Source organism: Leptonychotes weddellii, chromosome 12, assembly GCF_054177405.1.
Source record: "Leptonychotes weddellii isolate Sample4059 chromosome 12, ASM5417740v2, whole genome shotgun sequence".
Classification (NCBI taxonomy): Eukaryota; Metazoa; Chordata; class Mammalia; order Carnivora; family Phocidae; genus Leptonychotes; species Leptonychotes weddellii.
Window position 1 is genome coordinate 61747689 of NC_138380.1, and position 14802 is coordinate 61762490.

The 14802-nt window shown below is 40.6% G+C and overlaps 1 protein-coding gene across 4 annotated transcripts in view; it reads right to left on the reverse strand.

Annotated features, from left to right (window-relative positions):
* DYNC1I1 (dynein cytoplasmic 1 intermediate chain 1) overlaps positions 1 to 14802 on the reverse strand; it is a 301647-nt gene that overhangs the window by 55811 nt on the left and 231034 nt on the right. For all 4 annotated transcript variants that reach the window (XM_081800510.1, XM_081800508.1, XM_081800509.1 and 1 more), the window contains 4 exons: positions 13806 to 13952; positions 9814 to 9927; positions 7210 to 7343; positions 3546 to 3690 (listed from right to left, as the gene is read on the reverse strand). In XM_081800510.1, coding sequence (XP_081656636.1) covers positions 3546 to 3690; positions 7210 to 7343; positions 9814 to 9927; positions 13806 to 13952 — 540 coding nt within the window. The remainder of the gene's footprint in view (positions 1 to 3545; positions 3691 to 7209; positions 7344 to 9813; positions 9928 to 13805; positions 13953 to 14802) is intronic.

A 14802-nucleotide genomic window follows, 5' to 3' on the forward strand; every position in this document is an offset into this window, starting at 1 on the left:
ATTGTGCAAGACTGTTGAATCACAGATCTATACCTGTGAAACAAATAATGCAATATATGGTAAGAAAAAACAAAAGAAGAAGATAGCAGGAGGGGAAGAATGAAGGGGGGGGAATCGGAGGGGGAGACAAACCATGAGACGATGGACTCTGAAAAACAAACTGAGGGTTCTAGAGGGGAGGGGGGTGGGAGGATGGGTTAGTCTGGTGATGGGTATTAAAGAGGGCACGTTCTGCATGGAGCACTGGGTGTTGTGCACAAACAATGAATCATGGAACACTACATCTAAAGCTAATGATGTAATGTATGGTGATTAACATAATAAAAAAATTTTTTAAAAAGTGGCATTGTATACTTCCATAACTATGATTGTTTCTATTTTTACAATGTTATCAGCAATAATCACTAATATTCAAATCCTGTCTTCCTATATTAGCTGGAATATTTCTATAAAGAAAAACATCTCCTCATCAATTATTTAGTAGCTCTGAAGTACAAATCATAGAAAAGACAGAATAAATGTTTGATTCTTTCAGAATAATTGACTGATTCTTCCTTTTACTTATTAGTTTCCAAAATATTGAGTTGGCTTTCTTCATGTCCCCCAAAGATGACTAATGATTTTCTTTTTCCTTTTTTCAGTATTATTATGAACTCATGAATCTATTACCCTCGTTGATATTCTTTGGCCTGCAGAAGCTTATTCAATTTGGCTTCTAAGACCTTTGACAAGAAATACGTAGTGTTTGGTAGCTTCCTTGCTTTCTTTTATGATGAAATATTCCAGGCTCATTTTACCCATTTCCTGCTCCAGGAATCAGGAATCTAGACTGTAGAATCAGTAATTTCTTCCAGGATCTCTGGTTTCTTTTAGTGAAAGTGGTATTTAGAGAGCACAAACTGGACACCAGGAGTGTCACTTTTACTGGATTGGTCATTGTTTCTAGACCTTTTTGTTGAATATGTATTTTTTAGGTTTAAAGGTAATACACACCACAAATTCTTACTAATACATCCAACTTAAATTCAGGATTACTGCTGAGGTTTTACTCAATTCAAGCACTTGTATCTCCTTTCAACCCAGCTGGTAGCACTCCTCAATGACACGAACGCAGTCATTTATCTCATGATACAAACACAATGGTATCAGAGTAACAGTGACAAAACAATCACCAGCAACGTGTACTAAAAGTAGTTTAAAATTTTTTTGTAGTTCTTTTTATCCTTAAAATATATCCCTTTTGGAATGTATAGATAAAACATAGGATTTTAAAGTCAGAATCATTCCATACCGTAATGTTTTGCCTCCAATTTGAACTACACTAAGGTTGATTTGTTTCATGTTACTTCACATTTTTAAGATTTATATATTTATTTACTTTAGAGGTGGGGGCAGGGGCAGAGGGAGAGGGAGAGGGAGAGAATCTCAAGCAGACACCCTGCTGAGTGTGGAGCCGGACGCGGGGCTCCATCCCACAACCCTGAGGTCATGACCTGTGCTGAAACCAAGAGTTGGACGCTCAACTGACTGAGCCACCCAGGCGCCCCACTTCACATTTCTTAGGTAACACTTTTAAAATTTTATTTTGTTTTGTAATTATGTAAAATATTTATATGGTTCCCAAACCAAAGGTACGAAGTGTCTTTTAAAAAGTATGGCTATTCTCTTTCTTTCAGCCTCCTGCCTCCCTGTAAGGAATAATTTTGTGTATGTGTGTCTATCTTTCCAACTTTTAAAAATATATAAATAAATATTAAACAATGACAACATACTACTTACACTTTTCTCCACCTTGCTTTTCTCATTTAAAAATATATCCTAGACATCACTCCATAATAGTATGAAGAAATCTCCTGCATTTCTTTCTACACTTGAATCGTACTCTCTCATGTGGACTTAAGTTACTTTTGATTTGTCCACAGCCCTAATGATGGGCTCTTGGGTCCTTTCCAGTCTTTTGCTATTCAAGGTAGCCTTTCAATGAATCCCCCTCTGCAGATGTCTTTTTTCTTATTTTTGCAAGATACCTTTGGCATAGATTCCTAGAAGCAGGAATTGCTCTGACAATGAGCAAATATGCATGATGGATCATTTTTATATACTGCCAAATTCCTCTCTCCAGTGTTGTACCATTTTGCACTGGCAAAAGCAATGTCTGAGAATGGCTGGTTCTTTTGGTCTCATCACAGACTATGTTGCTTTTGGATTTTTGTATGACAGTTGAAAAGAAGTTTCTCACCTTGGTTTTAATTTGTATTTCTCTTATATGTAAGGTTGTTTTCATGTAGTTGAGACCAATTCTGTCCTCTTCCCACAGTCCCTCTCTCAAAAATTATAATCCCCACCTCCCCATTTCTTGGGTTGGTACTCTTCTAATCTCCTTTTCTAGTTTCATTTCTCCTGTTTATTTCCTAAATATTCCTCTTTTTCTGGATCTACTCTTAACGTTTCTTTTAAAATCCACTGCTTGAACTGTAATAATGATTGCTATTCCTTTTTTTTTTTTTTTTAGATTTATTTATTTGAGACAGACGGAGAGAGAGTGTGTGCATGAATGGGGGGGAGGGGCAGAGGAGAGGGAGAAGCAGGCTTCCCGCCAAGCATGGAGCCCGATGCGGGACTCGATCCCAGGATCCTGGGATCATGACCTGAGCCGAAAGCAGACACTTAACAACTGAGCCACCCAAACGCCCCAGTGATTGCTATTCTGACTGGTACTGGGTATTTACCTGCAGCCCAGAAGTCTCCCTCCACTTCTGTCTCACATCTCAAACTGTCTGATGGAGATCATGCACTGTGCGTCCTGGCCCCTTAAATTTAACCTGCACAGTGCTCTTTGCCGACTTGTTGTCCTTCTGGTGAGCTCCAGGCGCTGAATGCACGGACTTATTAGCTCCGTCTCCAGTTGCTTCAGCCATAACTTGCCTTTTTTCCTGACGACTCCCAGTCTCACCATCCTTGTATCAAATCATACCACCAATTTGTGTTTCTTTTACCTCATAAACGGTTCTCGAATCCATCTATCTCTCTCCATCCCAAACTACTGGCTTACACCACTGCCATTTATGCCCTGGACTATTGCACCTTTCTTCCAGTGGCCTTTCCTTTTTTTGGCTCTCAAGCATGGTCAGAATTGCCTTTGAAAACACAATTAATGTAGTGCCATTTGCCAGCTTAAAAACCACCAAAGGCTCCAAAAACACCCCCAAAACCCAAACCACCCAGCCCCAAGTCATGTTTCCATAAGTACACGTGTATGTAAGTCAGTGCTACGGGGCTCTGCAGAGTCAACACTAAAGTGGGGAGAGGGCGGGGAGGTGGTGGGCGGGGTCAGTGTTAGTAAAGAAGGACTTCCATTTTATTAGTATTTGAATTGCTGGAATTTTTAAAATTTAGAATGTTTTCAGTATCACTTATCTATTTTAAAATAAATACAATGGACTGAGAATGAGGCCGACTGGGCTCATCAACAGGCTGTGAACAGTAAAATTGTCCTCTTTGCCTATGTATTTATTACCAGAGAACTTAAATCAAGACCTTCGTACCTTTGTGGTCCACAGTTTGACGGTCCAGTCAAATGACGACGTGACAAACAGGTGTGAAAAGTCGATTGGGCCCACGGCCATGTGGCAGTTAATTCCAGTCACTGGGCCCTGGTGACCTTCGAAGACCTCCCCGATACCGGCTTTGCTGCATGAAGACCACACAGGAGCAGAATTTCAGTGACCTTTGCAAAGCAGAGATTGCTTTTAAAAAAAAACAAACTTGTCTCTGCATGATTACTTCTCCATAATTTAGAAGAACAACCATAAACCACCAAAAATGAAACCCCTTTCACAGTTATCTTAAGAGAAATAAAATGCTAGATTACTTTTGATGATTAAAAAATAATATGGAGCAATATAATCTTTTTAACCTTCACAATTTAATATCAGATTTTGTCATTTAATCCTTTTTCAAGAGTTCCTCAAATCCTATCATTGTTGATGCAGCACATCAATGGAAAACATACATACTTCAATCTCAGAAGCTTTCATATTTTACTCAATAAGGCTATTATTCTCTCCTTATGATGACTTGCAGCACACCTTCCATTTTAACTCCTTCTGGGAAGCCCACTGGCTACAGAACTCCACACATCCTTGTATACCTACATTTACCTTTCCAAGGAAATTTTGTAAATGAAGTCGACATATCTCAAAAGATAATACCCTTGCGACTTGTGAAAACCCTTGCCACCACAGTATGATACGCATAACTTAAATGTGATATTTAGAAAATAATGTTTTCAGTGAAAGAAGAGAAGTTTTCAAGTCTACCGAATGTAACTTCCATGAGGGCTGGTGCCTTGGTTTCTCGACACCAAGTGGTTGGCCTATAGTAAGTGCTCAACAAATATTTGTTGAAAGAAACCACAAGGGAAAAGAGACAAACTTAGGCCTTTTTTCCTCCCCCAAAAGAAGCATGTCTGAGAAATAGTGATACACACTGTGAAAGTTCTCCAAGGACATATGCCGCTCATGTAAGTAGGCTGGGATTGTTTCCAGGCCCCTGTTACACAATAGTCTGCACACAACCATACCCAGTTAAAAAATACACCCCAAATGCTGTATTTTAAAAATCCACGTTTATGAGGCTATGAATGAGACAAATACTTTGGGACTGTGGAATCTAAATATTATGTCACTGAGAGTAAAGTGAATTAAGTTATTAAAACATCTGGGCTTCTGGAGCACCAATAAATGTCAATGTGCTGAGCAAAATTTGAAATCATGAGAAAATGCTGCAGCGTGTGCTCCGTGTAACAGGCACTCAAAAAATTATGCCCAGTGAAACTGCAAAAAGCAGTTCCGCACGTGATCATTTGAACTCTTCTAAAGAACACGAGGAACTGATCTATGAAGTGGCCCCTGGTGAGACTCCACTTGCTCTTAACAGCATCCTGAAGGGGTTTATAGGGTGCAAAATGAGGACCTTATTTAATTTATGGAAGTGGATTTTCACCTTCTGTATGTTAGGTGAAAAACAGAAAATCCCCCTCTCCCCCCCCCACCCCTTATGCCTGTAAGACCCATTTGAAATTACTATGAAGCCAAATTCCTGCTATTTTACAACTTTATTAAGATCTGTATTTTATATTTCAGATGGATGGGCCAATGTAAGAAGCAAAATCAAGCGCGTTGTAAAAAGATTTGTGGTTTTCACCTTAGGTACCCTTCTTTTGAACCACACCGCAAATTCTGATTGTGCTTGAAAAGGACAACAGCCACAGAACAAAAATGTTCACCATGTAAAACATTATTCACATTAGAGAAACTAAAAAAGAAAAAAAACCTGAAAGTTATCAATGAACATGTTCTGTAGCTTTCACAGATAATTAAGGTCCTGGATTAGGTCGATGGAACCTAGATGCCTTGTTGGTTCTAATAAATGTGTAGATAACGCTGTGACCCTGTATTTGGTCCCCTGCATTCTCTGCGCCTCTCTCATGCTACTTACGACCTTCTACCCATGTTGCAGATATACGTACATTTACCTTGCCTATCATCATCACTTTCTTGAAGGCGGAAACCAGGTTTATACAATGTCTGCATGCCTGGCAGCATCTAGCGGTGCACTTTGCTCCAAGTAGGTGTGCAGCAAATGTTTGTATGAATGAACAACTTTATCAGGTCTTTTTATGCTTTCATAAAACTTTAATGCATGGTTTTAGCCAGTTTTATGGCATAGAACTATGAGGCATCTCTTCCTACTCATCTTTAAATCATGCAAGCAGGGGGAAATACTGCTTGTTTTTACGTGTAGAACAGTAGGAACATCACAGCTCATATTATGTGAGTGGAAGAATCCCATAGTTGGGCTATGGATGCTTATTACTTCTACAAATCACAAAAACACAGGAGTATAAAATAAACTTGAAACAATTTCTGATTTCTCATTAAATGTAAACAGCCTAGGATGAGTACAAGAGATGAAAAATCTATTGAATTAGAACTCCTAAGGTGAAAGAAATTTAAGTACCAAAGTGAACAGTGAACCTTTCAAAAGATGGTGAAGCTGCTCATTAAGTCTTACATGCAATTTTACAATAATTCTAATTACTGGATTCTACTTTATCCTGATGGTTTTCCAGGGGCATTCACCAATCTCTCAGTCAAGGCAGAATTCTTATTACTTGGAAACTTCATGGTGGCTTGTATCTCATACCATCCCAGCCTCTCTGATTGAGAGGAAGAGCCCCAAAGCATCTCTCTATTTTATTTGGGTCATTATTATTTGGGTTATTATTATTATTATTTCTCGATTCCCCATATAGATTTTTAGCTCCTCGCTTACTATGTGTCAGGCCCTGGGCAGAAAATCAATGATGAAATGGAAAGAGTTTAGTAAGAGAAAAATGGCAGATGAATGAATAGTTGAAATAAAATGTAATTAATGCTATTGTAGAAGCATATATACGAATATATAAAATAGCAAACCTATCTTTCAGCCTGTAGTCCAATCCCATTTACTAGACTTAAATTTTCTCTGTAGTACTTACCATCTCAAGCCACATATTCCCTTGTTCAGTAGTTTATTGTCTTTCACCCTCAACCAGAATATGAACTCCACGTCTGTTTTGTTCCCTACTGCATCCTCATGATGTCACGGTGCTGGGCACATGGTAGATTCTCAGTAAGTATTCCTCGGAAACACGAATGAATAAAAGGAATGCCAATTCTATGAAACCATAAAGGAGGAGAGGGTTTTCTCTGCTCAAGGGAGTCAGGAGAGGCTTCCATGTGGAAGGACCTCTGGGCTGGCTCTTGAAGGCCGAGGAGGAATGAACCAGGCCAAGAAGAGAGGAGAAGAAACAGGGTGGGAACTCATGGAGGTGTGTGGGGGTAAGCCGCGTTTGGGGACTGTTATCCCCCATGGGTGTGTGGCTGGAGCCTGAAAGCCGAGGCTTGGAAGGAGCATGTAGTCAAGGGTCTTATATGATCTGCTAAGCAGCTTGGGCTTTTCTCCTCAAGGCAGTGTGAACCATGTGAGGCTTACAAGGGCTAACGATCAGAGCAGATGGATGCTCTAAGATAATGGGAACTTGAGGTGTGCTTTGTATGTCTTCAGTTATGCCTTTCTCATAACGCAAGGTGGTTCTAATCCAGAATGCAATAACAGACTTTCAGAAGTGAGAAACGCGTCATCGGTAAGAAAACACAAAATCACCTTCCATGACGACAGGCCGTGTAGACAGTACCCTCCTCACTGCCAACCACGAAGTTATTGACGTCTCCCGTCGGGAAAGCCATTCCGGTAACAGCCACAGGCTTGGACTTATTGTACACCAGCTCCATGCTCTCCTACCAAAACACAGCGTGGTAACGTTCCCTCTGTCAACTCCTCGCCATGCCAAAGATAGCACGGAAAAATCATTTGGCTCAATCGTCTGTTTGCTTTTCACACAGCGTTACAAAAGACCCCGGCTGTGCCAGAAACCACGCGTTACTGCCCCTGACACTCATGCTTCTGTGTATCTCTGGTTTCAGGCCGGCTGGATCTCATCAGTGTGTGCTGCTTCTTAAGTCAGGCAGAGATGACAGGTGAGAATTTTGAAACTAATGGGGCAGAAACTAAAGATAATACTGTAATGGTTACACTTGTCAGCCCCAGGCTTTAATAAAACACACAATACCCTCATATTTACAAACATGTTCGGAATCAATTGTTCGTGAGAGTACACGTGTATTAATATCAGATGTACTAAGCACATGTGTCAAAGCAGGAGTGTGTGTCCTCCATGGACTCAAACCAGAAAGTTGTCACTCAAGTCAGAAAAACCAGATTTCAACGGGGACATGATTTCATGAAGCGCAGCCGTTGGGTGTGTAGGCTTCTATTGAAGTAAGTCTTTAAAATAGCAAATGAAAGTCTTTTTTTTTAATCTCAGATTATTTTCAAAATCAGGAATCAAAGTATATTTTAAGAGACGTTCTGCCGAATTCAGTTTAATGATGGTAAAGAGTAATTAAGTATAACTAACACCCCTAAATATTTCTGGCTATTTACATTAAAGAGCCTACTTTGTGCACCTGGAGTAATTTTAAAGAAATCATTTTAGGGGATCATGTTGCTATAGTTGTTAGGGAGTTTAGTCCTTTTGCGCAAATTAATAAGCCAGGTCACCTGAGCCGAGGAGTCCAGAAATCGGCTGCGTGTGCTAACAGTCGGGGTAGCTCAGATCATATGGTCATGTGACATGTTCGCAGTACATGAGAGTCACACACACAAGGAGTGCATCCATGAGGGGACACTATGATAGTACAGAAAACTGGACTGTCCAATGGGCTGTTCCGACACTCAAATTAGGAGCAGGAAAGGTGCAGTCTCTCAGTCACCCACTTGGAACAGAGAGGGAGAGGGCGACTGCTGAATGCTCCCAGTCTGCCTGCCATCCCTGGACATCTCTGTACAGGGACAGGAGTCGGTGGGCATGCTAAAACTAATAAAAACGGTCTTGCAGCCCCTGTATGACTGGTTTTAACTTAAACAAATACACATTTAATCAGCCAAATGGGCAATTAAAAATTCCTAATTAGAGGGTTCGCTCTTATATCTGTTTGTAATCTCCATGCTTTTAAAAGCAAACAACATATTGCTAAGAATTTTAAGACAAAGTTATAAAATAGCCACACACAACTCCCAACTTGTATAATGGTAAAGATCAGTCAAAATAGATGAACTTAAGTAGTTCATCTTTAAGTTAAGCTTATTAGATCTTCCCCATCAACCCCCCACCCCAAATTATAAAAAGAATTTACTTAGTCTTAATATTCTCTACATCTGTATTTTGGAGACTTATGGGAGGTTCTTTATGGCTTCACATTTCCTTACGTGTTTTGGAACGCCAGTGTCTTCTAAAATTGTGAGCCAGACATTCTAGGGTCGTTATTCCAGGAAAGGGAATAGAATGTTAACACTGAGAATTATCTCCTAGATATCTTTATAATTTTCTTGATGTTACCTCACGTTTTGTCAAAGTCTCTAACACTAAACCCTTCTCTGAGTTTTTAGTTGGAGGACAATGAAATACTTTTCTTCCCCCACAAAGAAATGTGGACAGAGTGCATCTCTGCGTGTGTTTATGCGTGCACGGACGCACCTTGTATACACACATATATTCTGCAAGTTGCATTTAGATGCCTCCCCCCAGTGGTCTCTTCCCCTGTGCTTCTTTGTTTGGTTTCCATTACTGTAATCAGTAGTGGTTTGGAAATTTTGGAATTTTTTCATTTTCAACTTCTCATTTGTTGAGCAAGGAATGGCAGGAGCCATCCTCACAAACATTCCAGAGGACAAAACAGATGGTTGGACAAATTCTTCATACACACAGGCGGTTGTCTAGGCTACGGATGCAAGCAAGGGCTTGGATTTCTGTTGCGCAGGGACACCTTTCCTCCAAGGCAAGTGCCCATAAAAGATTGCTCTGTGGAGCTCCAACTTCGTTTGCATTTGTTTAACAATGCTGTAGGGTAAGTACAATTCATACCACAGGCAACTTCTATAATTACTATGCTTTAAAATGGATTATTTCATTTTCACTTGAAACTGACCTAAGGATTAACGTATTACAATAATTACATGATTTGCGGTAAAGGAAATGGGTTTTGGCTTCAGGAGGAGACTGCTGAAAGCAGGCCCCACTCTTTCAAGTGCATCCATTGGTTTTAGCTCCTATAGGATGTGAGGGTTTGGCTTATAGGAACTATGTTCCATTAGGCAAGTATCTCTTTTAACCAGGATGCTCTACTGTGTAGGGGAAAACAAACCCACCTGTGGAGTTGAGAGCATGTCCAGGCTCCAGGAACACATCTTACCATCAGTAGAGACAGTGATGAGGTTATGAGCGTTCTGAGTCCCCACAACATTTACACAGTACACGGGATGCTGCGAAAACGTAAACATGGGGGATCAGACGACGATCCAGGAGGAAATGCTTACATCGGAGTGTCCAACACATTACTCTAAAATGAGGATTAAAGAGTGACAGAATCCTCCAATAATACAAGCCTCAGGTCATTTGCCACTTTTGATTTGAACCTGACTGCTTTCTAAAAGCTCTGGCAGCAACGCCCAGGAGCGAAAACACTTCCCAAGCCTCACCTTGCTCCATCAGGGGCAGCCCCCCGGAGCTGAAGAAAGCAGCAGCAAATGATGATTGATGGGTCAGAAGCAGCACATAGTTTGGCTGCTAAGCTCACCATGAGTGATGAAAAAAGACAGCTTTCAAAAGAGTACAACTATTGACTTTTGGAACGAATATGTGTTACTAAATCTGGAGGTTAGTGCATTATAATCACAGTGCCAAACGTTTGTTAACATTCTTTATAGAAAAGTGGTTAATATTCATCAGCCTCTTTAATTTGAGGGAGAGATATTGGTAGCAGGGCTTACTGGCACGAGACACCTCATGAGATAAAATTAGGCTCTTTTGTGTCACTGCAAAATCTAGGATAATGATAGATTTATTTTTTAAAAATATCATTTGGGCTACTACTATGGAGGCTTCGATTTGGCTGGGGCCTTGAGGAAGGTCATTTATACATCCTGGGAATCATAAGCAAGATGCTCTAACCTCCCGTCATAACTCTGTAGAATCCTAAATGGTAGGCTAAAATCATTTGCAGCTGCACATTAAATACTAAATGGAAGGTTAGCATAAGCAGAACCTAGCAGTCATGTGGGTTAGATTTCAGGCAGCTTAGCCATCATGGGCCAAGCCACAACTTAGCTGGTGCCTCTCTGTGCAAATAGCGGACAGTCTAAGTCTTACTCTTGATGAGTTACTATCCATAATACCCAGCCACAATGACAATGAAACAATCTTTAATACTGGAAAGTTGATATTATATAAAGGATGGTTCCCAAACTATTATTATCATATAAACTCCTGGTCAGAAGGAACCGTAATCATCATCTAGGGCAGCTAGTCATCTGTTTCCACCAAGAGGTGGTCCAAACTCTGCTGAAACACCTTTCTTAAGGGTAGTCAGTTTTTGCACCAATTCCTGGAGATTTCTTCCTTCTACCACTGGGGATCAAGAAAGCTCAAGGAGATGCTTTTATTTAGTACAGTGCCCTCTGGGATCATACAGATCAAGTCCAAACAATATTTATAGAGTGTTGTTATGTTACCCCTCTCCCCCAGTCTTGTCTTACTCAGACTAATCCTCGCCAATTCCTTCAAAGGGTCTCGAGTACCCAGCTTTCAGGCTTTCAATACCCTCCCGATGCCGGTCACTCCCTTTTGAATATGTTATATTTTGTCTGAGCTCCTCTTACAGTGAAGTTCCGAGAACAAAACACAACTGTCGACCTATATTCTGAGCAACAGAATACAGAAATCTAGAAAGTGTTGAATTTTCACTTCTCGCGTGATAAAAAGTACAATTGTATTTATATATGCTAAGATTACATTGGCTTTTTTGGCAATTGGATGGCCAACTGAATCCCTAAGTCTTGTTCACGCCACATTCCTCAGAAACTTTCAATCAGCCTTAGTGGATGTGGACAGTGGTGAGTACAGCAGGGATCTGAAACTCAGTGCTACCCTTATCAGGTCTCTAAGTTTCAGGAGGACAGACTGGTTGTGGGACTGTGCGCAATGATTTTTCCCAAGCCTCCGGTGTGTGTGGAACCTGTGAGCAATGAAACTCAAGGCCCCAGCCACAAGCATTCAAAGCTCCATGTGGAAATCAAGTGGGAGAATGGATGAAACAAATCTTCACCTAAAAACAGCAGACAGTAACACTGAAGCATAGGAAAGCAAGGTCCAAATGTTGTTGTGAACCTGAAATCCGCCTAGTGATTTTCAGCAAGGGTCCAATGGGGTTTCATTGTTAACCACCAAGCATCAACACAAAGCACCAAAATTCTAGTGGATTGGGACTCCTAAGGGTGGTAATTGGAGGGAAAGGAAAGCATCTAGAAGAATGTATAGAGCTGAATGCCTCGAGTGCATGGTAGCCCCTCCCTAGCTTTAATCAGTACTACTAGCCTGTGCTTTCATGAGTAATAAAACTCGGCTTAAAAGAAAAGAGAGATGTAAAGAAACCAGAACAGAAGCAGACACGTGGGAAAGCCTACACACACACACACAGAGGCATCCACAACTCTACTTAATGGAAAGAAAAAAGCAATGCCACAGCTCATTTTTCCAATATACATGCCAGATTGTTTTTATTTATTTAAGGAATAAACTTACTGTGTGGCAGAAGGGTTTTGCTTTAATTAGGATTTCCTGTTGTCCCAAATGCATATGTGTGGTGGGTGTGAAAGGAAATTAGTAATCTGTGGCGGGCCTCTTTTTCCTTAACCACTTTTGATCCTGGTACCAATCAGCCAGGCATTAGTGGAAGTTGAAAGGCAGTCACAAAATTAACTGTGCCCTTTTAGCTATGGACTCAACAAAACGCAGCAAGAGGGGAAAAATGTTTTATTTTCGAACAGAAATATGTTACTGTTTGATAATAATAGAATTTTAATTGTAATGATCATATCCTAAGTTACTTGACAAAGAAAGCTTAACTCTTTGGAAGAGCTCCTGGATTTGGATTTTCCCCTGAAACTTATTGCTCTAACATTTGGATTTATAATTTTTGAAATTTCATGAGATGTGCTCAGAAACACACCAGATATGCGCATCCAGCCAAGAAGTGGTTTCACACGACTTGAGCACAAACACCTGTGTCAAGCTGTCTTCTCCTGGGTCACAATTTTCTGTTATTAGTTTGCAGAAATGGGGTAGGCAAGAGCAATTTTCCAAGATTCCCAAGAACTCATTTCACCTGCATGTGTCTCAGGCCCAAGTCAATCAGAATTAAGGCTGACTTGGTATTTGTCATTTCCCATCATCAATCTTACAAGGGTGGAAGAATTTCCCTCTTCATGGTCCTAGCAAAGGCAGCCAGCAGTCCTTTCTTAAAGTTAAAATGGTTTTGAGGCCAGTGGATGGAGCAAATGAGGCAACCACATTAAGGAAATTGAAACAAGAGTTGAGCTGTATCCTTGGGCATAATTTGGGCATTTCAGAGACAGAACATCAGTTACTCTGCATGTCAAGGTAGCAAGGATTGATGGAGACATGCCTGTCTTCTCATTCCTTCTAACAACTGCTAAACACACCTGTCATTCTCTTAAAGGAAATGACAGAGTAGTTGTCTTATGAACACTATACTGAACCTCTTCTGCTAAATTGTGGGTAATGGTTTTGAGATGTTGACTTTTAACCCGAGGGATTATATTGTCACTGTAGACTATACCATTGAGACTTACAACCATACATTCCAGAATTTAAAGTCATAGCACTCCCTCAAATCACAGATGGAAAAGGACTGTTGGCAAAAGTCCCATATACCATCCCTAGACATGAAATGCTTACTCTTCATGGTCCATTTGAAAATATGAGTTTCCACGTTACAATGTCAATGCAAAGAGTTTCTTTACAACAATTTCACAGATACCTCTTCCCAAGTTTCTCCCTGTGTCCTTTTGTAGTTTTAATCTGTCCCCACCTCACCAATGGTCTTTGGTGCATCCAGAGAGATCCCTCCTCTGTGCTAAAACTTGTAGATCATTAAGAGATTTTCTCTACACCCAGTGCTTCCTTCACCTACTTTTTGCTCAGCTTTATTTCAGTCTGTCAGGATACAATTGCTACAAATTACACACTCTAACTTGGAGTTACTGACCACATGCGTACTTCTGTCAGTTATCCCCTTTCAGGGCTTGGGTGGCTGACAGAGAAATGACAAAAACTGACTTACGGTGTGGGCAGCAGCTGACAAGGGTGTCCTCTGCACTGGCGTCCTTCGATGACTGCGATTATCCCACAGGACAATCTGGCCCGAGTAAGTCCCACCAACCACCAAGTTGGGATGGAAACGAGCGAAGCACACAGACATCACAGAGGACTGGGAGGAGAAAGGGGAGAAACGTGTACTGTGAAATGGTTGGCGAAGGCTTGTTTCTTCCTGAAGAGAAAACAGTTCATCACATCAACTCAACACATCCTGGAAAACATAAAGCAACTCTTAAATGCGTAGTCAGTAGAATATTTTGTACCTCGACACAGACTTTTCCCTTGAGGGGTTGGTCAATGTTTACCCCGTGAAACTTGAAATTTGACATCCTGGCCATGTCTTCAAATAGGCATAAAACCGAGCTTATGTGTGTCATTGTCTTGTGGTATGTAAAGCTTGGTTTGTGTGGACATTTCCCATTTTATTGACAAAATTGCATCAGAAGTAATATTAATTCTCCACGAAAGTCTTTACAAAGCAATTCTTTACTTTGAGGGCATGGCCACATCGAGTTATACTATATACAGTGTTGGCAAAACTTCAAGGACCTTAAGACGTGGTGCTTTTTTTTTTGGTTTTGTGTTCTCGCCTTAATGTAGACTTCTAGGAAGTATACTGACCTCAGACTGCTCCAACTGGTTCCTCCCCAAATTCCCTCATCTCCCATGGGCATTCTCTTGACCTTGATCCTGCCCACTTCAGACAATTCTTAATGTTATTCTTTGCCTATTTTAACAGTCAGAAGTGGATTTCAGTCCAGCTCTACCAGGGCCTGTCATAGCATCACAAATTTGGTTTCTGAAATTCCACAAAAGACTACTGGGCACTACATTTTATAGGAAATTACTTAGAACCATGATACACTTAAAATCAGATAAGTTGGCCGTTCCACATTTGCAAAAAAAAAGTCCATTTTGATCCCCAAAGTGCTTCCATGTTTGTGTTTATATGTGGAAGCAAT